The following is a 27,369-nucleotide window of genomic DNA, read 5'->3' as shown; positions in this document are numbered from 1 at the left end:
ATTGGGCAAGTTTTCTGTCTTTAGTGTCAATGGGAGGATTTCTTTTGCAGCTGATACTGATGTAATCACAGGCCTATTTCTGAAGCTAACAGAAACAGTCAGTGGAAATATGAATATAAGGACAAATTCATTCAAAGGGGATCATCAAATAGGTTCTGCCAAATATGACTTCTGGGAAGTTTTAAATTTAATTTACTGGTCTTATTCAAATTTCCTGCTTGAATTGAGGGTAAGAGGTTGAGGCTGTTGTTTCTGCACAATCTTACGTACTGCCATAGACTTTATTTCTCCAGTCAGCATGGAGATGACATTACCCTCTTCTGGTTTCAGAAAAGGCAGACATTTCAGTTGCCATGGTGAAGTGAAAGTGACATTCTTTCACTAATAGAGAAACTTTGAATATTTCATTCATTGACGATTTTTGTCATGTAAATTTTGCCCATCTACTGTCAGCATCTGAAACCAGGAATTGATTGGCCCTATGAACAAGATTCCCTTTTAGGTCACTATTGGCGTTTAAGTAAAAAGGCATCTTTTACTTGTGTTAATTCCTTGCAAACATAGTGAATGTTGTGAGTAGTCGTTTTCACTGCTGCCCAGACAAAAGAAAAATAAACTTTTTAAATTAACGCTTTTGTAGTTTTTCTAATAGATCTTTTAGTAGCTTCTTTCTAAAATTTCCTCCTTCAGCCACTTAGTTTATAGTGTATTCACAGCTGAAAAACTAATTATGGGCATTTCAATTGCTTTGTGCACATCCTGCTCAAATACCACCACTTCCAGAGAAAGCTGGGACTACAAGTGTTCAGTAAGATAATCTCTCCAATTCTGTACTATTCCCTTCACCATCCACAATGTTTATTTATTTATTTTGAGTTGGAGTCTCATTCTGTCACCCAGGCTGGACTGCAGTGGTGCAATCTCGGTTCACTGCAACCTCCGCCTCCCGGGTTCAAGCAATTCTAGTACCTCAGCCTTCTGAGTAGCTGGGATTACAGGAGTGCACCACCACATCCAGCTAATTTTTGTACTTTTAGTAGAGACGTGGTTTCGCCATGTTCGCCAGGCTGGTCTTGAACTCCTGACCTCAAGTGATCTGCCCGCCATCCATAATATTTAAATAAGCATATTGACTTCTTCTTAAACTAAGGGTTAAATATTATATTTTATTTTAATAGTTTAGGTTCATGTATCTCATATCTTATGCTCAAGTTAATAATTCCTATTTGCTATACATTTACGAAAAAGCCTTATAAATGGTTTAATAATAAATATTTCTTGGAATCTAACCTTGGAAAATTTTCCCAAATACAGCAAAAAGATTCATGCACAAAGATGCTCATCCAATTATCAATTGGAAACAGTCTTCAATGAGCAAAATTATGGAAATCACTAGAGGTTGCCTATTATGCAATTATTGATATAATGTTTAAGAAGGCTATGAATATAATAAAAACATCTTTGATAAAATATTAAGTGAAAAAGCTTACATAAAAGTATATATGTAGTATGATAATATTCTGTAAAATTTTATAAGATAATTGAGACATACATAGAAAAAAAATAGACTGGAAAAACCATCCAGAAATTGTTAGCAGTGATTACCTTAAGGTAATGGGGGACAATGTATGTTCTTTCTACATCTCTACATGGTCTAAATTTTCTATAATAGCCAGCTATTATTTTTAATGAAAAAAATAATAAATAAGAGGAGTATCCAATAAGAACAAAGTCAGTAGTGCCTTTCAAGGTTGATTTTGGGTGACTTTTCACATATTTAGGAATGGGGATGGTTCCTTTAATAGGAGCCTGGTGAGTCCAAGAGAGCAAGAGACTGCCTCGTCACTCCTCTGACAGGTAAGAAGCATCCTGAGAAATGAAAACACTTTTCCTGAAGACAGCAGGGTCCTCTTGCTGCAGCATGTTTCAGAATCTGGCCTAATTTGGGAGACTTTTAACAATATGCCAACTAATCAGTCACATAATACAAAAAAGGGAAAAGTAGACAATCAATTGGAAATAAACAAAGACACAGTACAGAGCATGACCAGGTTCTTATTCATAGGAGAGATGTTCTCCTATATACGTGTTCATCAAAAATAAGATTGAAGGAAAAAGGAGGTGGTAAGAACACACTCAAACTATCAACCTCCAGTCCCAGGCACTGAGACACAGAGAGAAACAGGCACCATTCTGGAGAAACACGTAAAGGAAATGTTCTTCCTTTATATCCATCTTCACGTGTGAAACCAATCACACACTTTCTCAAGGTTTCAGCACACTAGGGTGATTAAAAATCATCCATCCTGTACCCAGGGTCCTGAAAATCTCTCATTTAGTAGTCGATAGCAAAATGGTTCATCAGCATTCATTAATATGATCTGTAAAAACAAAGAAAGAACACGGTGTTAAGAATAGATTTCCCACTTCCATTCTCAGGCAGGATATGGTTTGCTTCAAAATATACTGGGAATATACTGGGAATAGATCCAAATATACCACCAAAGTTGAGAGATTTTTTTAATAGAAGCAGCTCTGAGAACGTTTTTTTTTTTTAAAGATGTGTATTCTGACCAGTTTGTCGGTGTGAACTGCGTGACTCAGGCTGAATGATCAAGGCTCAACTCATTCAATCTAAAAATCCAGAACGTTTCCGAGCATTTTATTTGCTCAGTGGTTTCTGCATAAATTTAAAAAAAATGAATTAAAGCTGAAATAACTTACAAAAATGTGGGTTTATGATGAGCCCCCCAAAGAACAACTTAGATTCTTTTAATGAACTAGAACGTAAGCACAGCAAATGCAAGAATCAATGGATTATGATGCAGGAAATGAACAATTTCCAGGGGCCTTCCTTAAGGTAAGGTCTATTCCCATAGTCTTCGAGGAGGGTGCCCACTCCTTAAGTGTGAAGATAGGAGAAAACGAATGGCTTGCTCTCACCCTGGATTCTTACTTCCTTTCAACTTTGGTGTAAGAGAAGGAAAACAATAGACAATTACCTGTTTATTTCATCCCAGCTTCCTGGATCAAAGGCTGATTCAGGGATGGAGACGGGGGAATTGGTAAAGGCTTGTCCCCAGGGTCAGCTCCTCGCCCACATCAAATGGTTGCCAGTTCACTCCCACAAGAGGCTGACACTGTCTTCCCTGACCACTACCCCAGGGAAAGATTACCGTCACCCCTCTAGAGAAAGAAGCCTCGGGAGGCACTGGCAGAGTATACCTAGCTGGTTGCCTATAAAGTTATATTCTCAGTGACGTTAAGGATATGACAAACACACTATTCAAAAAAATGATCTTATATCTAGAATTAAAAAGCATACGAAAACTTGGACATGCCAAATTTGTTGTCTCTAAGGCCACCAGTGGTTCTGAATTTTGGGGGCACCTGTTTTCTCACGGACTCTTTTGCTCCTCTTTTTTTCTGTGTAGACGCAAATATCTACACCTGCACACACATAAAAAGTAGGTGATGTCCTTCTCTTAGTTCCTTTTCATTCACCAATTACTTAATTCTCAGTATGTTAATTAAAGTTTAAAGTTAAACAAAGGGCAAGTTGATAGGAAATCAGTGTGTCTGCCCATTTTACTCACAGCACATTTGAGAAAGAATGAGAGATGAGAAGATTGGAGATTTAAGAGGGGGATGTGTGTGTCTGAATCTGACTCTTTTCTGATGATTACAACTCTTTAATCACCTTTAGATTTGTATCATTTTAGTTGTTTTACGTTCCTGATTTTTTTTTTCTACATTTCAGCTGACAAAATAGCATGTGTTTCAAAATCCAAATTGTAATTTATTATAAGGTTTAATAGTGTTTTCATTAAACACAATTATGAAAGAGTTGAAATAAGTTCTCCCTTAATATGCAAGGCTTATTTTTTTGAGCACATTAGGAGGCTGTACCTCCCTTTCAGATTACATCAAATATGCATCAATCTTGCTCTAACAAAGCCCTCCATAATACAGTGCTTTTTGATATGAGCTATAACTGTCAGAACCCAAGGAAAAGAATTCTGAGACCAGAAAGATTGAAAGGAACCTGATGCAACATGATTTCCCCTATAGCACAATCATCCCATGAATATAAATTTCTGCAGCTTAAGTACTTAATGCATAGACAGTGGTCAGTGTATGAGGTCAGTGCCAGGGTCAGCACAGTTCTGAGCACTGAGCAGGTACTCAATAAATACTCATGGAAGGAAGGGAAGAGAGGAAGGAGAAAGAAGAGAATTCTTAATTATGTTTCCATTCCTTACAATTTGCTTTCTCAAAAAAATATTCTAATCCAGTGGAATGCCCATTGCTGTTTTTTTCCTAACTCAACATGTCCCTAAAAACATTCTTAACATTTGGTTTTAAGATTTGGACAGGTAATGAGAAAACATAATAAAAGCAAATGGTAAGACCATGGACCAAAGCCTTGGGTTAAATTTTGCCAGTAAATTGAATTGCATTTTAATTGTGCAAAAGAACTATTGTTAAAAACTTTGAATGCCTCACCAAAACATTTTTTGTTAGCAAAAAGATGATTAACATATTTGTATATTCATAGTAATAAATATAATATGAGAATAAGACATTTTTGGGTGCTGATCTGTAAATACATTCATGATACAGAATTAAGGAAGATTAAAAAATAGCAGATCTTGGAACAGTGTGGCCTTGTCTCAATTCATGCCAAAATAGCTGTATAGGTTACAAGTGTTTTAAAAGGTCCTACAGGACAAGATACTTAAAACCTGTCCCTAACAATGCTAACCCCTGGTGTGGGGGCCAAAATTGGTAGGGAAGGTAATGTGAGAAGGAACTTCAACTTGTTTCCTTCTGTATGTCTGTAATTTTTTTTTTCACAATGCGTTATTTTCAAATTTGGTAATTTATGGAAATAACTGAGAAAAAATCATGATTTTAAATTAGTCTTAAAAGATGCAAATTTTCAGAGCAAAGTAAAAAGCCATTAGAATGACTCACCTTGCTATAATTAGATTTTCTCCATTAGAGTTCATACAGTTTTATTTGATTTTATTAGCAATTTCTTTCAGAAGACCCTTGAGATCATTAAGCTTGGAAAGAGAAAAAAATTGAACCAGTCTTAAGATAAATTTTCCAACACTCATTTTTAAATTATTGCTCCGTGCCTTTTCTAAGAAACAGACATGTCTACTAAATAGCAAGTACAGCACATCTAAAATAAGGCAGAATGAGAGTGGCATGTGATATTTCAGATCCTGATCATTGCTTACTTTCTGAAATCATATCACTAGCACTTAGTTAGTAAACCAATTAATATTAACTTTATTCAGAGGCAAATCATTAGTGGCTCCCAAATAGAGATAATAGATTTCAATAATACGAACAAGTAATATGTAAAAAAAAAAATGTTCTATGTAACTAACATTAATAAAATTATAAGATACTAATTAAGTTTTGCTTTAGTAAAAGTATAATACTAATAAAAATAATGTGATACTAATAAAATTTTTGCAAATAAAAGATCTCCCCACACACACAAAAACAGCACACAATTTAAGTAAGAGACATAATTAAATTAATCTTGATCCATGAATGTTTCACAAATTTATTACAAAAGATACATGAAGTCATTTTAAATTACACGTCATATTAGTACACTTGATAAAAGCAATTTCTGTATAGTTTGGTTTCTAATTTGCTATATCACTCACTCAAGAAACAAAAAATCTGTATTTAAGTTGGGCTTAATTTCAGTAGTAACTTTTTTCTTTAACTGTTTAAAAATAAAAGAACAAAATGAAACTATAAGTGCTAATGGCTTCCTAAAATAAATAAGGCATAGTAAGATCCATACCTTACAGACATAAGATGAATTGTATTGTTTTCTGGTATAATGAGATGGGGAAATTTTGTATTCCCTATAGGAGCTTTTGAGAGAGCCTTGTATTTGTTAATAGTAAAATGACTTTAGTAAGCTGTTTAAAGTAGAGCAAAAACTCCAAGAGCAAAATACATTTTAAAAAAGAGAGAGTCGAAAAACAATGGGAAAAAAAATCATTGAAAGTAAGAGTTGGTTTTTTGAAAAGATAAACAAAATCAACAAACCTTTTAAAAAAAGGAAGAAGACACAAATAAATACAATCAGAAATGAGAAAGACAACTTTACAGAGAGGGCATAGAAACGAAAGGAATCCGAAGGGGCTAATATAAACAATTATATGCAAAAAGGTAGATAAACCTGGAAGAAATGGAAATATCCCAGAAATGTACAACTTACAAAGACCTGAATCAAGAAGAAATACAAAGCCTGAACAGACACACAACAAATGAAGAAAAAAAAATCAGCAATCAAAAAGCTTTCAACAAAGAAAAGCCCAGGATGGCTTACTGGGAAATCAGATGGCTTACTGGTAAATTCTGGCAGACAGTCAAAGAAGAACAAATACCAAACCTTAGACTCTTCCAAAAAATAGAAAAGGGAACAAGTACAAATTCATTGTGTGAGGCCAGCATTATTCTTTTACCAAAGCCAGAAAAAGAAAACACAAGAAAGAAAACTATAGGCCAATGTTCCTGAGGAACATAGATACAGAAATCTCACTAAATTACTAGCAAACTGAATTTCAGAGCACATTAAAAGGCTCCGTGGAGACACCACCACCCAGTGGTATTTATCACTGGTATGCAAGGGTGGTTCAACATATGAAGATTCATCAGTGTGATACACCACATTAACAGAATGAAAGATAAAACCACACGATCATCTCAATAGATGCAGAAAAAGCAGCTGACAAAATTCGAGGTCTTTTCATGATTAAAAAAAAAAAAACTCTCAACGAAATAGGTATAGAAGGAACTTACCACAACACAATAAAGGCCATATATGAAAAACCCACAACTAACATCATACTTTATGGGGTAAAACTGAAACCTTTTTCTCTAAGATCTAGAATAAGGCAAGGATGCCCATTCTCACCACTGCTATTTAACAGCATGAGAAGTTCTAGCCAGAGAAATCAGACAAGAAAAAAAGAAAAGAAAAGCCATCTAAATAAAAAAGAAAAAAACTAAAATTATCTGTTTGCAGATAACATAATCTTATATGAAGAAAACCCTAAGGACTACACACACACACACACACACACACACACACAAACTGTTAGAACTGCTTGGCACGGTGGCTCACGCCTGTAATCCCAGCATGTTGGGAGGCCAAGGTGGGCAGATCACGAGGTCAGGAGATGGAGACCATCCTGCCCAACATGCGAAACCCTATCTCAACTAAAAATACAAAAATTAGCCGGGCATGGTGGTGCGCACCTGTAATCCCAGCTACTCAGGAGAACTGCTTGAACCCAGGAGGCGGAGTTTGCAGTGAGCTGAGATTGCACCACTGCACTCCAGCCTGGGTGACAGAGTGAGACTCTATCTCAAAAAAAAAACCAAAAAAACAAACAACAACAACAACAACAACAAAAAAAAAACTGTTAGAACTAATAAATAAATTCAGTATATTTGCAGGATACAAAGTCAACATACAAAAATTAATGGCATTTCTATACCTCAACAAAGAGCTATCTAGAAGGGAAATTATGAAAACAATCCATTAATATAATTAACAAAAGGAATAAAGTTCTTAGAAATTTAACAGAGAAGTAAAAGACTGGTACACTGAAAATTATAAAACATCGATAAAGGAAAGTTTAAAAGACACAAATAAATGGAAAAACATCCCATGTTCATGGATTGAAAAAATGAATATAGTTAAAATATCCATTCTACTCAAAGAAGTCTACAGATTCAATGCAATCCCTATCAAAATACCATGGGCTTTTTTTTTTTTAACAGAAATAGAAAAAAAAATCCTAAAATGTATATAATACCACAGAAGATTCTGAATAGCCAAAGCAATCTTGAGCAAAAAGAACTAAGCTGGAAGCATCACACATCCTGACTTCAAATTATATTACAAAGCTAAAGTAATCAAAACAGTATGGTACTGGCATAAAAAAGACATATAGACCAACGGAATAGAATAAAGAGCCTAGAAATAAATCCACGTATTTATAGCCAACTGATTTATCTAAAGGCATCAGTGGGGAAAGTCTCTTCAATAAATGGTTTTGAAAAAACTGAATATCCACATGTAAAAGAATAACATTGGACCCCTATCTCACACTATACACAAAAATCAACTCAAAATATCGGATTAAAGTCTTAAACATAAGACTTGAAACTGCAAAACTCCTAGAAGAAAGCCTAGGGAAAAATTTCTTGACTTTGGTCTTGGCAATGAATTTTTGGATATGAGTCCAAAAGCAAGGACAACAAAAGCAAAAATAATCAAGTGGGATTATATAAAACAAAATCTTCTTCACAACAAAAGAAGCAATAAATAAAATAAAAGGGCAACCTATGAAGTGGGAAAAAGAGATTTACAAACCATTTATCAGTAAGCACCTAATATCCACAATACATAAGGAACTCACACAACTCAATACCAAAAATACAAATAAACTGACTAAAAAGTGAGAAAAAACTTAAATAGACACTTCTCAAAAGAAGAAATTCAGATGTCAAACAGGTATATAAAAAGGTGCTCAGCACTTAATCATAGGGAAATGCAAATCAAAACCACAATGAGACCATACTTCACATCTGTTATGATGGTTATTATCAAAAAGGCAGATGGTAAGTGTTGGCAAGGAGGTGGGAAAGGGGGAACTCTTGTACACTATTGGTGGGAAGGTAAGTTGATATAGCTATTACAGAAAACAGTATAGAAGTTCCTCACAAAAATAAAAATATAGTTATCATATGATCCAGCAATCCCACCTCTGGGTTTAGATCCAAAAGAATTGAAATCAGGATCACAAAGAGATATCTGCCTTCTCACATTCACTGCTGCATGATTCACAATAGCCAAAATATGGAAACTACCTAATGTCCATCAAGAGATCAATGGATGAAGAAAATGTGGTATATACCTATAATGGAATATTTTTCAGCCTTAAAATAAGGAAAGAAATCCTGCCATTTTCCACAGCATAAGTGGAGCTGAAGGACATTATGCTAAACAAAATAAGCCAGACACAGAAAGAGAAATACTGTGCTATCTCACTTATATGTGAAATCTAAAAGAGTCAAACTCATCGAGTCAGAGAGTAGCATGGTGGTTGCCGGGGGCTAAGAAGAAGGGGTAAATAAGGTGATACTGGTCAAAGGGCAGAAAATTTCTGTTATGCAAGATAAATAAATTCTAGAGATCGACTGTACAGCATGGTGACAACAGTTAACAATATTGGACCCATGAAATTTGCCAGGAGGAGAGATTTTAAATTAATCTCATTCCCTCACACATACCTACAACACTCACAGATGGTAAATATGTAGAAGTAATACGATGTTAATTAGCTGGGCTGGGTTGTAGTGATCATTTTGCAATGTATACATGCATCAAACCATCAAATTGTACATTTTAAATATATGTAATTTGATATGTCAGTGATATCTCAATAAAGCTGTTTTAAAATAAATTTAAGAGATTCCAAAAGTTTTCTTGAGAAACAAAAGATTATCCCTAAAATTCTGTGTGAGCAAAAAGAAGGAGAGTTTTTTGGTTGTTCAGAAGGGGAGGTAAGAGGACAGAGGGGAAAATTTAAAAGAGACAGAGAGCAAGGGGAAAGGGAGGAGGAGAGGGAGGCGGTGGGACCACCTGAGTGATGGCCAAGGCTCTGCGCTGTGCAGTGGGGGTCCAGGCTGACGAAAATCGAACATTCTGGACCCTGGGAGTCAGGTCAGCTGGTCCTGTATCCACAATTCTACTGCTTCTCCTCTGACCCAGGGCCCAGGCTGGGGCCAAGTCTCCCACCCTGTCCCTCTCTTCCTGCATCCACTGTTGCTGCCCTCCTCTATCCACTCTCTGCATGTCCCACAGCAGAGTCAGAACCAAGGTGTGGCTTGGGGAAGCTTTTGCCCAAACCCTAAGATGGCTTTCCATTAGCTTCCTCCAAAGTCACCCCAAATAAACTCTCAAATAAAAAACAAAACAACAAAACAAACTAAAATACTGTTTTCTCTACAAACACGCCACGTAGAAGAGTTCCTACCGCGTCCAACTCCCCAACCAGATTGCTGGAGCCTCTCCTCCATGATCATTCTGATCACTCAGAGAGCACTTTGAAAGGAGGATTCCAGATAGGTCCCTCTTGGGTTTTAAAACTCCCTGAGCCTTCCCTTGCGTGGGAATAAAATCCAAGTCTATAGAGGCAAGCAAGTTCCCAGGCAGAATAACCCAGACTCCCCTACTTCTTCCCACTGGGCTCTCTTCTGGTTCATGCTGCCCCTCATTGCAGCTGCTTAGAACAACCCACGGTTCTCTAGACTTAGGACCTTCACAGCTGACAACTACTACCTAGATTTTTTTAATGTTGGGGGTAAATAACACAAGAAACTGTAAACAGATACGTTCTTATATGAGAGCTCTGCAAAGGACCCCTTTTGTTCATTTATTCATTCAATAAACATTTATTAAGGCTCTATACTATGGACAAGGTACTGGGTGGTGTAGATTTTGCCAAACCAGATGGGTCTTGTCTACCCACCGAACAGCCACAATACTGGAAGGTCTATGAATGTCATCATCCAGGATGCCATTCTCAAAATAACGTGATAGAATACCAAATATTATCTCCTCTTCAGAGCCTGGCAGGAATCTAGCATATAGGAATCGATTGTGATTCCTGATTGTGATTTGAACCTGATTATAATTTCAGCTACCCAGCTCAGAGTGAGGGCAGGCACACTCTGTCTATGCCTGGAGTTCGTATGCGTACTCACGCATTTCCAATGCCCTCCAAATAAAACAGGCAACAAATCAGAGTGGCAGCAAACACGAGCATCGAGGCACACGGGCCCCCAGAAAGCTCTTTTGAGCCTTCCTTATGTTCCCTATAATTGTAAGCATCTTCACCTGCCTCCACAGCTGAAAGAAAGAGAAGAGGGGGCCCTGAGTCAGATAAGACAGAAAAGATTTTAGACATCATGGAATTGGGACTTCAAGACGCTTACCTGGGTGATGCTTAGAGCATAAGAAGCATTTCCATTCCAGCACCCAGCTCTTAGACAGTGAATTAAGAAAGCTGAATATAACTTCTTTTATTTTCTGACCATAACTACTGGCCTCTAGTTGAAAGCTCAAAGATATTAGTGACCAAAAAAAAAAAAAAAAAAAAAATCCAAACTATTAACAGATCCATACCTTTGTATCCAGTTGTCTAAATCGATGCCTCATTCTGCAAAGAAATTAATGAAAAACAAAGTGAACAAGAGAAAAAGAGATTGAGAGAGGGCTATTAGGCTCCATTTTGCAGTCTTTTAAATTAAAGTACAGAATATAAGTCATTTTCACTCTCAGCTAGATCAAGAATCAGCTGCATTTACCTTTCTTTCTGATTGTCTTCCTAGTACCCAAACAAAGCAGAATTTTGTCTCATCACAATTAGAAGCACAGCACATAAATACTATCTCTGTTGATAGGGTGTTGAAAAATGACTTGTAAGTCTGTCTGTGCCTTGCAAAACCTAGATGTCAGAGTCTAGGGACAGAGGAGAGCTTATGGCACCGTCTCTGCTGTTAAAAGAGAATGAGCATCCCATGCTTCTTTCAATAGCTGTATTGAACCCAGCAAAGGTATTCGTTGTGCTTATGTATACTCATATTTTGTTAGAGTGAAACTTGAGGTGTTTTGAGCTCTCAGGAAGAGTGACAGCTGTCAGTGAAGAACGTTAACCTTTACAATAAGAGCACACTCTACACACTTCACGGCATATTACTTGTGGGCCACCTACAGACTTAGCTATGACTTATCTATTTCTATAAGATGTTTTATCAATGTATTTCTTAATCACATGGATTTTATAACAGCTTCAGGCGATTCATAAATGAATTCAGGATTTTTCAGGGGCAGCCTGTAATAGATCAAGAAAATGGTTTGTCTATCTTCTCGTCTCTGTACTTCTTCACCACAAAGATAAATAGGTGTGTGGCACTTGCAAGATAATGCCAATGGCCCATGACCTGTGAGTCTTGCCAGAACCGACCTCTGCAGCTGCAGCAGGGGACCCACCCTCTTCTCGTTACTCAGTTTCATGGCCCTGCACTGCAGGCTCCAAATACCTCTTTCTCTCCCAGGGCCTTGAAGGGCAATTGGGATAGTAGATGGGTGTTTTTTCCCCTTCTCCAAAGGCTGGCACACACTTATGTGTTTGTCACCTTCAATTGCCCGGGTAATATCTTTGTGGTGGTATTGCTCTCTGTTGAAAATGCTCTTTACTGAGTTTGCTCAGATAAGCTGCCTACAATCTGTGGGCTTATGTCTAGAGGGAGCCTTGCAAAGTAGAAAGGGATGTCTGACATACTCCTCTGAGGTGTCGTTGGCTTTCGTGTTGATCTTGACAAGGTAATTTTCCTTCATGACACCCTCCCATGCCAAAGTCTCGTTGTCCTCATTTTTGAAACCTTGAATAATGAGAAAAAGAAAACATTCAAATTGTTTCATTTGCCCCTTGCTTCCTAAATTAAGATCTTCTAGGCATTTTGTGAGACTCTGGAACTAAGAATGAGATTCATCCCGCACAGGCTGGTCTAACTAATGTTACCTCCTAGTGACAGCATCGGAGTGATGGAATAGTAATGGCTTTCTCCGTAACAATGAGGAATTGAAGCTGCCTGCATGAAATAAGAATGCAATCTTTATTCTAAATAGACATCGATCCAAATCCTATCTGTGTGTTTTGTGACTTAGCAAAATCATTCCACTAATGAATTTAGTCCTCCCATTTGATATGTGCTCTTATTCCATTTTGATGACATAAAAATGCTAAACCATTCAGCTAGATAATTGCTGATGAATTGTGTACCTACTCTCAACCTAAAATTGGGGTAGGAGATCTGGAGGAGAGGAAAATAAGCCCAAGGCATTGTTCCTGTCCTGAAACATGAGACGTGGACCTCAAAGAAAATTCACCTAAGATAGAGCATGCCCTAAAATTGTTCTGGGACATATTCAAGTAAGATCCTTAGTTCAATTAATTATGGTGCCTGAGCCTTTCAGATGACAAGACAACAAAAGAACAGATCCACATGTCACCTATATTTCAAGTACAAATGCAATGGATGTCAAACCTCCACACAAATTCACGGGGACAGGAGCGCACATATGCCCACACACACGTCCACTTGAAATAAATTTATGTCGTTTTTAACTTTTGAGTTACCATTTAAATGTATTCATCAACATCTTAGAGTTTAGAAATAATTATAAGATTTCTCTGGATTTAAAAAGAATTAATTGGGGGTCAAAGACAGAACCAATATGCATGTGGTTGGATTAAAGCAAATTCTTTGTGTGTGTGTGTGTGTGTGTGTGTGTGTGTGTGTGTGTGTGTAGATGAAGTTTCACTCTTATCGCCCAGGCTGGAGTACAGTGGTGCAATCTCGGCTCACTGCAACCTCCGCCTCCTGGGTTCAAGCAAATCTCCTGCCTCAGCCTCCCAAGTAGCTGGGACTACAGGCGCATACCACCAAACCCAGCTAATTTGTATATTTTTAGTAGAGACGGGGTTTCATCATGTTGGCCCAGGCTGGTCTCAAACTCCTGACCTCAAGTGGTCTACCCACCTCAGCCTCCCAAAGTTCTGGGTTTATAGGCTTCAGCCACTGTGTGCAGCCTCGATTTAAGCAAATTCTACATAGCAAATATGGATTTATTTTTAAGTGTGGTTACTCATTCTACAAAATAATTCTTAACTAATTTTTTGAATTGTATTTTTCCCAACAAAGAAGTTTCAATGTCTTTTCTTCAAACAAAATCAATGAGGAAGTCCAACAGGAGTGCTTAAAAATCAGCACGGAAAGGGTAGACACTCCTGGACACAGACAGCCAGAAAGCAAGGATGACAAATTACCAAAAAATAAAAAAAAAATGACCAACCTCTGTAACAGTCAAATAAATTGCTGATTGAAATGATGACATAGCATTTTCACTAACCATACTGGAAAATTAGCAGTGAAATAATGACTATATCCCGTATTGGCAAGAACGTGGATAAATAGTCCTTCCATATGAGGGGAAAATCTGTCAGTTGTTATTGCCTTAGGGTAATGAGGGACCAGAAGGTGGAGGAGGGGGGACAGGCAATATACAAAGACTTAAGAGGTACATACCCTTTATTTAGAAATTTCTCTTTAGAAATAATTCGAAGGAAAAAAGTATTCATGTGCTCAGAAACGAATGCATAGAACTCTTTAACATAGCATTTTATGCTAGCAAAAGCATTGAAACAATCTACATGGTTAACAAGGAACTGATTAATTATGGTGCATTCATAGGCTGGAATACTACTCCACAGTTGAAGATTGTCATATAGATTAGATTGTTATTTGTGGATATGGAAAAAGTTGGCAATGTATTATTAGTTAAATGAGCAAGTTAGATTATGGATGTGTGTACACAGAGCAATCCAATTCCTACACACCCACACAAGAATAACAGAATAAACACCAGTGTGTTGACAGTATTTACCTCTGGATGGTGGGTTACATGTGCTCTTCATCTTTATTTGTGCTTTCCTATATTTTTCAAATGTCCTATAATGAATATGGATTGCTTTCTGAATCATGAAAAATGATATATTTTATGAAAAAGCAATTACTGGGTAGCATACTTTTTTATTACTTGAAAATGTCACCAAAAAAAGTACCAAAAGTCAAACTTTGGATTCTGCTTATCTGAAAGTCATTTGAAAAATCCAAAGAAGAACAATTTCAAAATTAAACCCATGACGTCGCTGTCATTTGGAGGCAAAGCAAAGTACATGTAGGAAATGAATTGCCAACTAGAGGTCCTGGCAACTGCCAAGTGCTGTGGTTTCAGGCATTAGTCATCGCCAAGGAGACGAAGCAAATGAGCAGGCAGTGACAGGCACCCTGGGGGGTCGGCAGTTAGTAAGTGGGGCTTCTGGCTCTCTCTGTCCCATTACCACCACACCACCCGAGGGTGGAGAAAGATCCTGTCCTTCTGCCGTCTCCTATTCTCACTGTTTCTTTGTTTCTTCCTGAGAATATAAACTGTCTGAAGAGGGATAACATCAACAGTTACATCATTTCTCTGATTATTATGAGATCGCCACTCTCCCAGGGGCCCACTTGGGAGACAGGTCCAAATTCACTCATTCATGTCTGACTTATCTGGTGGCTTCCTTGAGCTGAAGCCTCTTGTCATTTGCTGGCCAAATTGGGGGATTTGTTTCCATTTTATAGTCATATTGTGCTTAATCAATAAATATGTTTTAGGGGAATGTAATGAATTTTGTCCTGCCTTTTCAACTTCATCCCTAATCTGGAGTACTGAATTTCCCGATTCTCCTGATCCTGGACTGAGTACAATGTATCTTTGGAGAATGGACCTTTATCCCATGCAGTCCCTTCCTCCCACACATCCTCAACCTGAATCCCACTAGTGATGGGCAGTTCACTACCTCTACAGAACAATTAATCTCATTTCCAGATAGCCCACACTGTTAGACATTGTTCTTTGTACTGAATCAAAATCTTCCTCACTGCAACTTTTATCCATTGTTTGTTTTTTCCCCTGAATCATTCAGAAAAAAGTATGACGCTTGTAGGGCTTCCGTTACATGAAGGCACCGAATGGCCCCCTAAGTCTTCTCCCAGGTCCTATAGCCACCAGCCATGACATGGCTTTAAGACAGAACCAACAAGAGTCCTGAGGCGTGTCATTAAGTGTTTCTAGTATCTGGGTGCCATTTTTGAGTATAGTCAAATTCCAGATCTGAACTTCCAAATCCTCTCCCTGATGTAAAGACTTTTTGTGCTTTTAGTTAGAATGGAATCACTTTGTCTTTCAAGGCAAAACGATGGAAAGAAAGACAGCAACTTATCCAAATTGTCAAAACACTTTCTTCATTAAGAACGGCAGTTACGTATGTGTGATTGTTAATGACATCCCCAAAGTGACATTTAACATCTTAAAATAATGCTGTTAAAAGAGTTGACTACGATGATTCTTTAAGGTGTGACAGGAGTTCGGGGTCGTGAATACATTTGCATTCTGAAAGCCAGACTTTAGGGCTCACAGCTATAGGGAGAACACAGAAATATGTTATGATCAATATTTAAAGTAATATTTATGAGTACTTTGTCTCCATTTCTAAGTAGTTCAAGAACCCCACAAAAAAACGATGCTTCCTGGCAAGTTAAATGTTTCTTAATTGCCACCAATTACCATGTCTAGGTTAGCAAAATTTATATTTTTACTTTCTGAATCTTCAAAATATTTGAGATTACACTAAAGGCACAGACAGAATCAGCCCTCTATGGAACATGAATCCAGTGGTGGCCGCCGTCAGTGACCATTTTATCAAATACCCTTAGGAAAAAAACAGAAGGCAACACCTGTCCAGCAGCCGCGGAAAGACACAACACCTGCGAACAGTAGAATGAGGATTTTAAAAAAAGCAGAGAGAAGGACCACCTAACCCTATTCCTTTAGTCACATGTACTGGATTCTCCCCTAGATTTTCCACTTCCAAATTGCCCTTGACTCCAAATTTCCTATCTAACAGCGACTTTTCTTTTTTCAGTAGTGTTCCAGGTGTAAGCGGGGGAGCATCTCACGACCCTCCCCTCCGCCAACATCTTCCCCAAGTCACAGGAGTGAGCATCAGGACCTGAGAAGCCAATTCCACGTGGTGATTTGTGGGTCTCCCCAAACTGGCCCTGGGAGTTTCTTTGCTCACTTCTGCCTTGAGGGAAACAAGTCCAATCATCAATGAGGTGTCATGATGTATGTTTCATGGTTCTTGTCACCATTTCTTGCACTGTCGTGTCTCCTGTCTACAATTTTTCCTTCCTCTGGGATTCAGGATGGCACATTGTGACTTGGTGGGCTGATGGCAGGGAGAGGGGGACTGTATGGAGCTAAAACATGGCTGTAGGATACAGCCCAAGCCTTACACTCGTCTCCTACAACCCTCAGTCCCGAGGTCTTCTCTCCCCTGTCCACCTACCTCTCTTAACTCCCTCATCCCTCTGCCCACTCCTTGCTCTGTCGTGCCATCTCAGCCTCTGCCCCTTTGCCTGGCTAATTCCAATTCATCTTCTGGGTCTTAGCTTGAATATTCCCTTCCTCCATAAATATTCCCTGAGGCACTCTAGTCAAGGGTTTAAATGTCCTCTCTGTGGCCATCATAACCCCCTGCACAATCCCTAAAATTAGTGTTTCCCACACTTTTAAATTAAGGCCTTTCCATTTTCATTCTCTGCTCCCCACTCTCCCAGATGATGAGTCCTGCTCAAGGGCACAGATAGCTTCTATCTTATTTAGCACCATATCCACAGGGCCCACTATCATGTGGCAGGCTCTTGGCATGCATTTGTTGAATTGGCTCTCCTAGGCCCCCTCACTCCCTGCATCGCAGGCTCTCCATGAAATTATCTACCTCACCTCTGGTCTAGCTCCCACCAAATGATGGCCTCCAGGCCCAGCCCATGTGCTGTTGTTCATGGCTGCATCCCCAGAACTGAGACTTCATGTTTGTGCAGGACTGACCCCCTCCTGCAAGAGGACTGCTTTTACACTATTTATTTTTATAGGTGCTAAGCAGGGGGTGCTCCTTTTCATGCTGTGCTTTTCTTGCCTGTGCACAATTTCCACACATCCTTGTGCTCACTCAGTTTTCCAATTTAGATCTGTGGGTAGTGTGGGGTGCGTTTTACAGAACTCTGCCAAAGTGGACTGTGGCAGGAAATGAGGTTGGTAGACTCTTGCTTCTGAAATTTATTAGAACTCAATGATGTTCCTTTCTAACTTTTATCCCCCTACTTAGACATTTTATGAGCACTTTTTTTTTATTGGTTTCTGGGGGCCGTCCAGAATATAAATGATGATAGGGTTTAGGACCCACTACCTCAAAATATGGCACCATGGCATTTTGGATATTTTAAACGGAAAGAACTGGAGAAAAACCACACAATCAGGAAGGTCTCTCTGATCTGACTTTTCCTGCCCCTCTCCCCTGAAGCAGGTCATATCACCTAGGAAGGATTTTCTGACCTTCCCCTACAGCAGGTCATAGGACCCTCATGTGAGAGGCACCCTCCTTATACGTAGAGGAAAAGAGTGTCCTCATCTCCAAAGACACAGGGATGCAGAGAGAAATGTGAATGCATAGGCCTTGCTAGGTCTCCAGTTTATTACCATGGGATCATACTCTGTTTGCCCTATCCTATTTCTCCACAACCCTCCACTCTTCATTAAACCTACCATTAAAAATGTTCAAGTTTGGCTGAGAACAGTAGCTAACGCCTGTAATCCCAGAACTTTAGGAGGCTGAGGCAGGCGGATCGCTTGAGGTCAGGAGTTCGAGACCAGCCTGGTCAACATGGCAAAACCTGTCCCTACTAAAAATACAAAAATCAGCCTGGCATGGTGGTGCACCCCTGTAATCCCAGCTACTCAAGATTCTGAGGCAAGGGCATTGCTTGAACTCCGGAGGTGGAGGCTTCAGAGAGCCAAGATTGTGCCACTGCACTCCAGCCCGGGGGACAGAGCGAGACACCATTTCCAAAAAAAAAAAAGGTTGTTTCTTTGGATCTTCCTTTCCTTATGAAGGCTCCGATGCCACATAAAACTTACATTAAATTTCTATGCTTTCCTCTTGTTACTCTGTCTTTTACTATAGGGATCTCAGCCATGAGCCTAAGATAGGTAGAAGAAAAGATATTTTTCCTCCCTGACCGTAATGAGATAACCGAATAATTTATAAATATCAAGGAAGCCGTTAGCCATTTCAATCCCAAATTGCCAAAGGTCATTTTCTGGAGCCAAGTTTATGCATTTTAAAAACATCGACATAGGGCCGGGGGACAGTGGCTCATGCCTGTAATCCCAGCACTTTGGGAGGTCGAGGCGGGCAGATCACGAAGTCAGGAGTTCAAGACCAGCCTGGCCAAAATAGTGAAACCCTTTCTCTACTATAAATACAAAAATTAGCCAGGCTTGGTGGCAGGCGCCTGTAGTCCCAGCTACTTGGGAGGCTGAGGCAGGAGAATTGCTTGAACCCAGGAGGCGGAGGTTGCAGTGAGCCAAGATCGTGCCACTGCACTCCAGCCCGGACAACACAGTGAGACTCTGTCTCAAAAATAAATAAATAAATAAATAAATAAATAAATAAATAAATAAATCATCCACATTGACCACAGATGCTGCTCAGAAAGAACGTGCTCAGGAAAGGTTTTTTCAAGAATGGAAAACATACTCGATCTTCAAATTACTTGTGAAAATATATCAATTTTGGAACAGTAGTAACAGAAAATCAGCTAAGTGCAGAGTATGCTGAAGAAGCTCTTTCTTAAAGATCTGCTGGAACTGCCTGGGCATGGTGAGGATCAGGAAAGGCACCCTGGGGTCAGCCCATGTAACCAGCATTTTCCAGGCGTGAATGCAGCTGCAGATGTCAGGGCACAGAAAATTTGGGTTTAAATTGTTCAAGGCATCAAAGACAACGTTGGACTGCTCAAACTACCCAAGTCTGGTATGGTAGGTGAGTTAATGAGAGGTAAGCCCCCATGCACCTTGCTCCAAGGGAGCCACGCATTTCTGGTGTGATTGGGAGTAGGATGGGCAGTGAGAAGCTCTCCTTCTTTTGATAGACCAGCGTTGGGTGGGGGAGGCACTCTCAGAGGACCAGCGCATTCAGCTCAGTGATGCCTAGAGTGGTAGGTGGCCAAACAGGGCCACAATGGCCAAACAGGGCCATGGATTCTTCCACCCACCGGGTAGGCTGTCCTTCCCACCCAGAAGCGCAGTCACATTCTCTACCAGCTCTGTCTGGGTGGGCCTGTGACTTGCTTGGACTAATAGAATGCAGCAGAAGTGACGTCATCTGACTTTCTGAGCCACGGCCTCAGGGGCCTTGCAGCACCTGCTCTTTGCAGGAACCCAGCTGCTATGTGTGGTGACACTGAGACTCCCTGTGCTGCCTAGCCAGCCCTGCACATGAGAATGCGTGTGGACGTCCGGACCAGCCAGCCTGGGGCCCAGCTTCCAACCACTGGATGCTTCAAGGAGCAGAGGCAGCCAGCCCAGCCCAGCCCAGCTCAGCCCTGCCCCGCCCCAGGAGGGACCCACAGAATCAAGGGCAAATAAATGCTTTCAGGAAACCAAGTTTCGGGGTGACTTGTTACACAATTATATATAACTGATTCAGTTAGAGACCTAAAATGGCCCTCCTTAATTTTTTTCACAAGAACGTAACTGAAAATGAAAATCCTGAAGGTACCAAAGCATGGTCCAACCCGAGTCATTAACTCTACATCCCTTGTCAGCACATGGGGCCATGTGAAGACCAGAAGGGTGACCAGCAGTCCCTGAAACCAAGGAGGTTCCCAGAAGGCAGAAATTTCCATGTTACAATTGGGATAGTCCTGGGCAGATAGGCACAAGCTGCTCACCCTAACTGAATGGGTACACTCTGCTAACCTGAACAGGATGGGGTCAAGCTACTCACCCTAATCAGATGGGCGCAGGCTGCTCACCCTGAGTGGGCACAAACTGGCACCCTAACTGGATGGGCACAAGTGGCTCACCCTAACTAGCTGGGTACAATCTGCTCACCCTAACTGGATGGGCACAGGTGACTCACCCTGACTGGATGGGCACAGGTGGCCCACCCTAACTGGATGGGCACAGGTGGCTCACCCTAACTGGATGGGCACAAGCGGCTCACCCTGACTGGATAGGCACAGGTGGCTCACTCTAACTGGATGGGCATAGGCTGCTAACCCTGACTGGATGGGCACACATGGCCCACCCTGACTGGATGGGCACACATGGCCCACCCTAACTGGATGGGCACACATGGCTCACCCTAACTGGATGGGCACAGGCGACTCACCCTGACTGGATGGGCACAGGCTGCTTACCCTGACTGGGTGGGCACAAACTGGCACCCTAACTGGATGTGCACAAGTGGCTCACCCTAACTAGCTGGGTACAATCTGCTCACCCTAACCGGATAGGCACAGGTGGCTCACCCTAACTGGATGGGTACACGCTGCTCACCCTAACTGGATGGGCACTAGCTGGCACCCCAACTGGTTGGACGCAGGCTGCTCATCCTAACTGGTTTCCCAGGATGCAGGACTCTCAGTACTAAGATGGGGAAGTCCTGGGCAAACCACGATGAGATGGTCACCCTAGGCCCTCGGCACATTTGCCATCCTGAGTCCCTTCCTTCAGAAAAAAAATATTAAAAATATTTTATGACTTAGTTGGTGTAAAACAAATACATTAATACATGTGAGAACACTTTCTTTAATCTAAAGGCTCATTTTTTTCTTCTGATTTTTAAAGAAAACGTAAAGATGTTCAGGAGCCCCTGAGGTCCTGTGGGCCCTGGCACTGTGCCTGATGGAGGAGTTGGCCCCACAGCTACACCCCCACCCCAGAGATGGATCCTTGGCTTAGGTCTGAGGTTAGGGGGTGAGGAAAAAGGCCAGGGGTACCCTTTCTACCTTTTCTTTTGTGTCCAAACATCCAAACGAATAAAAACAGGTCCCTTCCTCCCTGTATGCTTAATCTGGTTGAGGTGTAACTGCGGGCTAGGAAGATTGTCTGGCTTAGTGATTCTGGGAGAAATCCAAGCCTGGTGTGGGCTCCTGCAGGGCCAGGAAGAGAGCTGGGTGCCAGCTGCCTGCATTCAAATGACATGCGGCTGACAGCTGCTCCCACTTCAGGGGTAGGGAGAGGTGGCTGGGTGGGGAGCTGCCTGCACCCCAGTTTGTGAGGGCTAAGAAGGTAGGTGACCACATAAGAGTCAGAATGATCCACAGTCCGATGTGTGGATGGGTTGATGGCTGCCTTCCTGAAGAGATTAGTGTGGGGAGTCTGTGGGGTGGACCCCTGGAAACCAGAGGCTGGGGTGGGGGCAGCCACCAGAAAACATGGCCAAGTCCTAGGAGTTGGGGTCAGAGGGGACAGCCAGGGGACTCTCTGAAGGACCCCTGAGTGCCCACACAATCAAGGATCAGTTTCATGTGCCAGGCTAGAGGGCATGGGGCAGCCCAGAACAGCATCGCTAAGAAAAGGCTTTCAGCTGGCCTTCCCATCCTGTCCCTCTGTGCTCCAGCTGCGGAGGGTCAGTCCCCACAGCCGGCGAATGGGAAAGAAGGGAGGGAACAGCTCACTGCCCACCCTCCCTGACAGCCCCATCAGCTGGGAGGGGTGAGGGGGAGGGGGAGTCTCACCGCTAAATAGCAATTAATAGGCTGGTTAATATATTGAACTGCACGTTCCTCCCTCCCTTCCTTCCTTCCTTCCTTCCTTCCTTCCTTCCTTCCTTCAGATGGAGTCTCGCTCTGTTGCCCAGGTTGGAGGGCAGTGGTGTGATCTCGGCTCACTGCAAGCTCCACCTCCCAGGTTCAAGCAATTCTCCTGCCTCAGCCTCCCAAGTAGCTGGGACTACAGGCGCACACTGACACGCCCGGCTAATTTTTTTGTATTTTAGTAGAGATGGAGTTTCACCGTGTTGCCTAGGCTGGTCACGAACTCATGAGCTCAGGCAATCCGCCCACCTCGACCTCTCAAAGTGCTGAGATTATAGGCATGAGCCACCGCGCCCAGCCACATGTTCCTATTTCTAAACTGAGATGATGTTTTCTCAAGTAAAACAATTGTAAGATTTTCCATTTTCCTAAGAAGAGTCACAAACCCTGCTGGAGTCAGGTTTAAAGGTTCCTAGAGAATAAATTTCATGGGAACAATGAAAAGCAAAAACAAAGTCATGACTGGACTCTATCCCATGATTTCTGCCCGTTCAACATACTATTTACATTATTACATGATCTGTCCCAAAGTCATTCATTCCCTGCAAAGTAGGCTATCCCGGCAGTTCCACAGTGCTTTCTTCATCTACGCTTCCTCTAGGGCAATTCATTGGTTGGCCTGATGCCTGATCTTTACAGATGTACAGATGTGAACAGTGAAAGAACTTGTGAATAACTCCTTCCTGTTGAGATACACACCAGGCATCTTTCCCTGAAATTAATCGCTGCCTCTGATCCCAAGCCCACATGGATAGACCACTCACAGCAGACAGAAGACTCCATGTTTTTCTCCTTACAGCAACACTTGAAGCACTTCTTCACCACCATGTAGAAGTAAGCGAAGACGACGAAGGGGAAGGGGATATTGAGGCGGCTGCAGTACTCCTGCACCAGGAAGTACCTCTGGAACTTCCAGACCTGGTCATTGTTCTCCTGGACGGTGCCCACCGTGTAGCTGGCGAGGGAAGAGAGAAAGCCAAGACTTAGCATCGTGCATGCCTCATCGCTAAACTGCCAAGTATGGCAATAGTGGTATTAAGCTATTACTGCAATAGCTTAAGTCCAGACAGGAGAGAAGAACCCAGACTGATACAAGAGCCAAAATACCTCAGCAGGAGGTGAAAGTGGTCTTCAATTCATGCTGGGTCAAAAGTGTGTCTGGCTTTTGGTGTTTTGTTTTTTTTAATCACAAAAAAATGCTCAACAAACTTTAAAATTATTTTATTTCAAGATATTTCAACGATTCTCTTTTTGTGTTCATTTTCTCATGATGTTAGATACAAAGGGGTCCAAGATGTCAACACCCTTGGAACTAGCATGGTGGCCCTCATCCATGTCTAAGTGTAAACAGCCTGGGAAGAAAACAGCTTGTTAGTGTTTATCAAGAGCCTTAAGAATGTTCATCCCTTTGACCCAGTGACTTTACTTCTGGGAACTTACCCTAAGAATAAGGAAATACCAAGAAAAAATATATATGTAAATGAATATATATGCATGACTATTGGCCACCAGCACCATAGGTAACAGCTGCCCCCACCCACTACTCAAACAGAAAGAAAGAAACTTAATGTTCATCACTAGGAAAATGTGTCACACATTATGGTTAATCAATAGGATTACATTATGCAGCCATTAAAGTTATGAATAATGGTTTTACTATGGGGAGATGCTTATCATATATGTTAAGTGAAAATAATTAGGCTCAAACTTGTGCTTACAATATGGTTTCGTTATGCAAATCTCAGTTCACAAAGAGAAACAGATCAACCACAAATGGCAGTCACCTTGGGCATCATGTCTTGGGTGCTCTTTATTCTCTTTTCCATGTGCTTTCCAGCATGGCGCAATGAGTATGAATTACTTCCATAATGATTAAAATGTTTATTTTGTGTCTTACTCCAAAATAGATAATGCCAAGGACTTCTCTGTTACAAATTAAACCAAAACTATAAAATAGCTAACACTTATTATAAATCAGACACTGTTCTAAGCGATCTGCTTAAATTAATTGGCATTATCTACAAACAACTCTCTGATGTATGTCTATTATCTATGATGTCTATTATCATCTACAATGAACAGATCAGGAAATGGAGGCACAACAAAGGTAAGTGAATTGTCTGAGTCCCCCAGTTAGGAAGTGTTGAATCCGGAATTTGGACCCCACAATCCAGCCCCACGTCTATTTGCTTCACTGCTACATGATACCACCTCACAGAGGGGAGCGGGAAATGTTTTAAGCAACACTCTATTTCAAAAAAGGGGTTTGAGATGTGCTTCATTTCAAAAGGATTTTATTGGGCTACTTGCTAGCTTAGCATTTTAGATAACTACAAAGAATATGACAATGTGCAAAGTTCAACCATCCAAGACATTTTTATTGCTAATATCAAATCATCCTTTCAAGAGCCAAAGAAGCTGCAACGAACTGTTTGAAGGCAAATCCTGATGGGGGAAGCATTAAATTATCTAAATTCTGGGGAACATCCTCAATGAGGTCAGGCAGAAAAATCGATTACATATGTTATGAGACCTCATTCTTGCACCTTAGTACATTACATTACATTAGACTTAAATATCTTAAGCAAAAAAAAATGTCAGATATCTATGCAAAACACTAACCTACACAGACAATGGTTATGGCTTTGCTTAAAGTTTAGCTTCGTTTATCTTGGTGTTTAATAATGAATGTAACACCTCTGCAATCTACACTAGGGTCTGGATCCTGTGTAAGGCAGACTTGTAGCAAGTGCCTCTTGAACAGGGTGAGATCCTTAAAGGGAAAGGATTTATGTTTATTAAACATCTCTTACATGTAAGCTCCTATACCAGGCATGTAAATTGGTTGCTTAACTGATCCTCACATCATCCCTGAGTGGTAGATTGCTTAGGTGAAAAACAGCCAGGACTGGGATGTATTACAGTGCAGCCAATCCAATCTAGCAGCCAGCCTGGCGTTTCTTCTAAATGTAGGTCAGGTTGCTTTGAGGCTAATACCAAGCATCATTATCCACCCTCTCTAGCCCGCAGCTGGTTCTGTTGCCTACAAAATGCACTGCATGCTTCTGCTGCTGCAACGAGACAGGTGTGCATGCAGCAGCCCCAGATTAGGGAAGGCCAGGCTAAGAACTTGCCAGAAATCAGAGTTTACTACTTGGACCAGAACAACTATTACCATTCAAATTATCATCCCTGGAAGTAACTTGAAATATTCGAATTTGGGGAATTTAACCTATAAATAAGACGAGATGAACGTGAAGATATTTTAAGCAATGTTGTATTTCCAAAAAAGAAATAGATGCTCTATTTCAAAAAAGGAAATGGAATATTTGACTATATATCTAGTAAAAAAAAAAAAAGGATTATACTGACTTCCCAGAACTCTAACACCAAAGAAAAAATTAAAACAACTGCATCCATTTTCGTGCATTGATGTTGTTTTCTGAGGTATTATTCCAAAGGAAGCAATAAGTCCTATTGAAAGGAGAAACTTCCAGGATGCTCAGAGCAGGGGAAAGCATTCTCTCCGGCAAGTGGGCCCCCATCTTCCTCAGAGAGCTCAGAGTGGAAATGCAGCCCAGCAGAGTCCACATAGGAAGAGATTTATTGCACCATGGCTTAAGTGGCCACTTGGAGTCAGGGAAAAACGTATCTTCTAGATCATCTAAAATAAGGATTAGAAAACTGCAACTTGGGACCAAGCCAAGCTCCCCACCTGTTTTTGTACAGTCCATGGGCTAAGAATGGCTTTTACAAAGCAGGGAAGTGCGGGTGGGTACAGCATCACTGAATACTGCTTCTTTTGACACATCTGACCAACGACCCTAGCTGGCCCTTACAGAGAAAGTCTGCGATCCCCGAGCTATAGTGCACGTAGGCCAGTGCCCATGAATAAGGCTTTGTGTTTATAACATTCCCTACTTTAAAGAGCTCTGCCTCATATGTCACCAATCATTTGTTCCCCAGGACAACCAGGTTGACTGCATGGCCCCTCCTGCTGGAAGGGTACCTTCCTCTGTACCTCAAGGGCAAAGGTGGATCCAGTGAGTAGCAATGCTTTCCCAGACAAATAGCACACATCCCAGGGGGTGTGAGTGAACCAGCTGATAACTGGACATTAATACCCAAAAGCCGTTTTGCATAAATAATGCATATTCAGGATCGGCTAGGCTGAGGTTTATTTATACACCAAGGTCCACCTGACCCGGATGGCAGCAACTTCCAAAATGTTCTGTTTCTCTCAAGTCAGTCCAGGACTCAGCCAAATAGACATGAGGGTTCTCCAGAGGGGGGCTCCTAATGGAGTGATGCTTCCACCTGCTTTCCTAAAACAATGTTTTTATTCTGTAGACATTGTTTTCAAATTCTGTAAAGGGGAGAGTGAACTCTGCAAAAAAGGATTTTCTGGGCCAACACGTGCACACCCCCTCAGCAAAGCAAGCATCAGAGTGGCTTACAGACCATCTCTCATGCCCAGGGTCTCACCCGCCCCAACTGAGATGGTTCTCAAAGTCTCCTTGACAACCAGTGGCCATCTGGTGTTGTCCCTGAGAGAATTCTGCAATTTTCCCTTTGTGCATCTCTCCAGCAATATCTTGTGCCCTTGGCGTCCTGTCCCTGGCAAACACCCAGCTGGCTGGAGACGTGCAGTGACAGCTGAGGTCCATCTCCTGAAACCAGTTGAGCACCTTCAGCTGAGCAGGAGAGGAGAAGGAAGGAGAGGCCCTGCAGAGGGACAGCAGTTCAGAAACTCACTGAGAGTGGAAATGGTACCAAGAGGGAATAGACGTTTAGAATTCAGATAGCTTTGTACATAAATGAAGTCCAGAAGTACATTAAAAAAAAATACACCATGACCACGGAATAGGATGACTAAATATTAAAAACATTTATATCATTCATCATTTGTACAGTACATCATAATACTAGATCAAAAGGAAAAATAGCATTTCAATAGCTGCTAGAAAGTCTTCTGGCAACATA

At 41.1% G+C, this 27,369-nt stretch overlaps 1 protein-coding gene across 3 annotated transcripts in view; it reads right to left on the bottom strand.

Moving 5' to 3' along the window:
- Positions 1–2,035: 2,035 nt before the first annotated feature.
- Positions 2,036–27,369, bottom strand: part of TRPM8 (transient receptor potential cation channel subfamily M member 8) — a 92,996-nt gene continuing 67,662 nt past the window's right edge. For 2 of the 3 annotated variants that reach the window (XM_031651123.1, XM_031651122.1), the window contains 5 exons: positions 23,151–23,341; positions 12,399–12,498; positions 11,240–11,273; positions 4,978–5,069; positions 2,036–2,381 (listed from right to left, as the gene is read on the bottom strand). In XM_031651123.1, coding sequence (XP_031506983.1) covers positions 5,019–5,069; positions 11,240–11,273; positions 12,399–12,498; positions 23,151–23,341 — 376 coding nt within the window. In that variant the 3' untranslated portion in view covers positions 2,036–2,381; positions 4,978–5,018. 3 annotated transcript variants of the gene reach the window in all.

The sequence above is a fragment of the Papio anubis genome, chromosome 10 (genome assembly GCF_008728515.1).
Source record: "Papio anubis isolate 15944 chromosome 10, Panubis1.0, whole genome shotgun sequence".
Lineage (NCBI taxonomy): Eukaryota > Metazoa > Chordata > Mammalia > Primates > Cercopithecidae > Papio > Papio anubis.
Note: the sequence above shows the minus strand (reverse complement) of the source record. Positions and strands in the feature narration are given on the sequence as shown.